The sequence below is a fragment of the Antrostomus carolinensis genome, unplaced genomic scaffold, assembly GCF_000700745.2.
Source record: "Antrostomus carolinensis isolate BGI_N321 unplaced genomic scaffold, ASM70074v2 scaffold24856, whole genome shotgun sequence".
In the NCBI taxonomy this organism is placed as follows: domain Eukaryota; kingdom Metazoa; phylum Chordata; class Aves; order Caprimulgiformes; family Caprimulgidae; genus Antrostomus; species Antrostomus carolinensis.
In genome coordinates this window covers 17,133-17,806 of record NW_010320138.1, presented here as the reverse complement: position 1 = coordinate 17,806, position 674 = coordinate 17,133, and the positions used below count along the sequence as shown (strand labels likewise).

Below are 674 nucleotides of genomic sequence, written 5' to 3'. Positions count from 1 at the left end.
TCAGGAACTGCCAGGGGTCGCTTCTTTTAGCAAGAATGTGCTCATGCTGGGGCATTTAAGTAGGCACGGCTGAGTGTACAGAACTCACTGCAGGAGGGGAGGATTCACCCAGTAAGGGTCTCTAATTTTCCCCATACTTATAGTGTGGTTGTAAAGGGGACGGATAGTGCACCTCTTAATATAGTGTTTTTAATGACATAAGGGCATGAAATTTGTGTTCCATGGGACTAGACTCACTTCTAGAGTAGATGTAAAACACTAAATCATGAATAGGCCAAAATAGCATTTCTAGTACTAAACCATTCACTAGAGCATATCTTACCTGTTTGTTTGTTTGTTTTGGTTTTTTTGTATGTTTAAACTGAGTCTTGAAAGCTTGTAATGCTGCCAGGACTCGGGCCTTCTCACTGTACCTGATCTTTTGGGTGAATAGGTATATATAGGAATATAGAATTGTCACCTATCCAAGGGTGACAAAATATGTGAAAAGGACTCAGGAGGGTTCCATGTTTCCTGGCTACTAACCTGACTTTCTTTGATAAGAAAAAACAGTGTTAAGTCTGCTCTACTTCCATTGCTTGTGCCTTGTATCTTTCATTCAGCTGAAGAGGAACAGAGGGAATACAGTTCCAGAGAAGAAATAGTGTTTCAGAGAAAGCTGGAAGTTGAACTCC

At 40.8% G+C, this 674-nt stretch overlaps 1 protein-coding gene across 1 annotated transcript in view; it reads left to right on the top strand.

The window, feature by feature from the left end:
• Nucleotides 1-674, top strand: part of SFI1 (SFI1 centrin binding protein) — a 26,964-nt gene that overhangs the window by 24,909 nt on the left and 1,381 nt on the right. The window contains exon 28 of the mRNA XM_010169522.1: nt 603-674. This exon is cut by the window's right edge and continues 49 nt beyond it. Within this exon, the coding sequence (XP_010167824.1) occupies nt 603-674 (72 nt within the window). The remainder of the gene's footprint in view (nt 1-602) is intronic.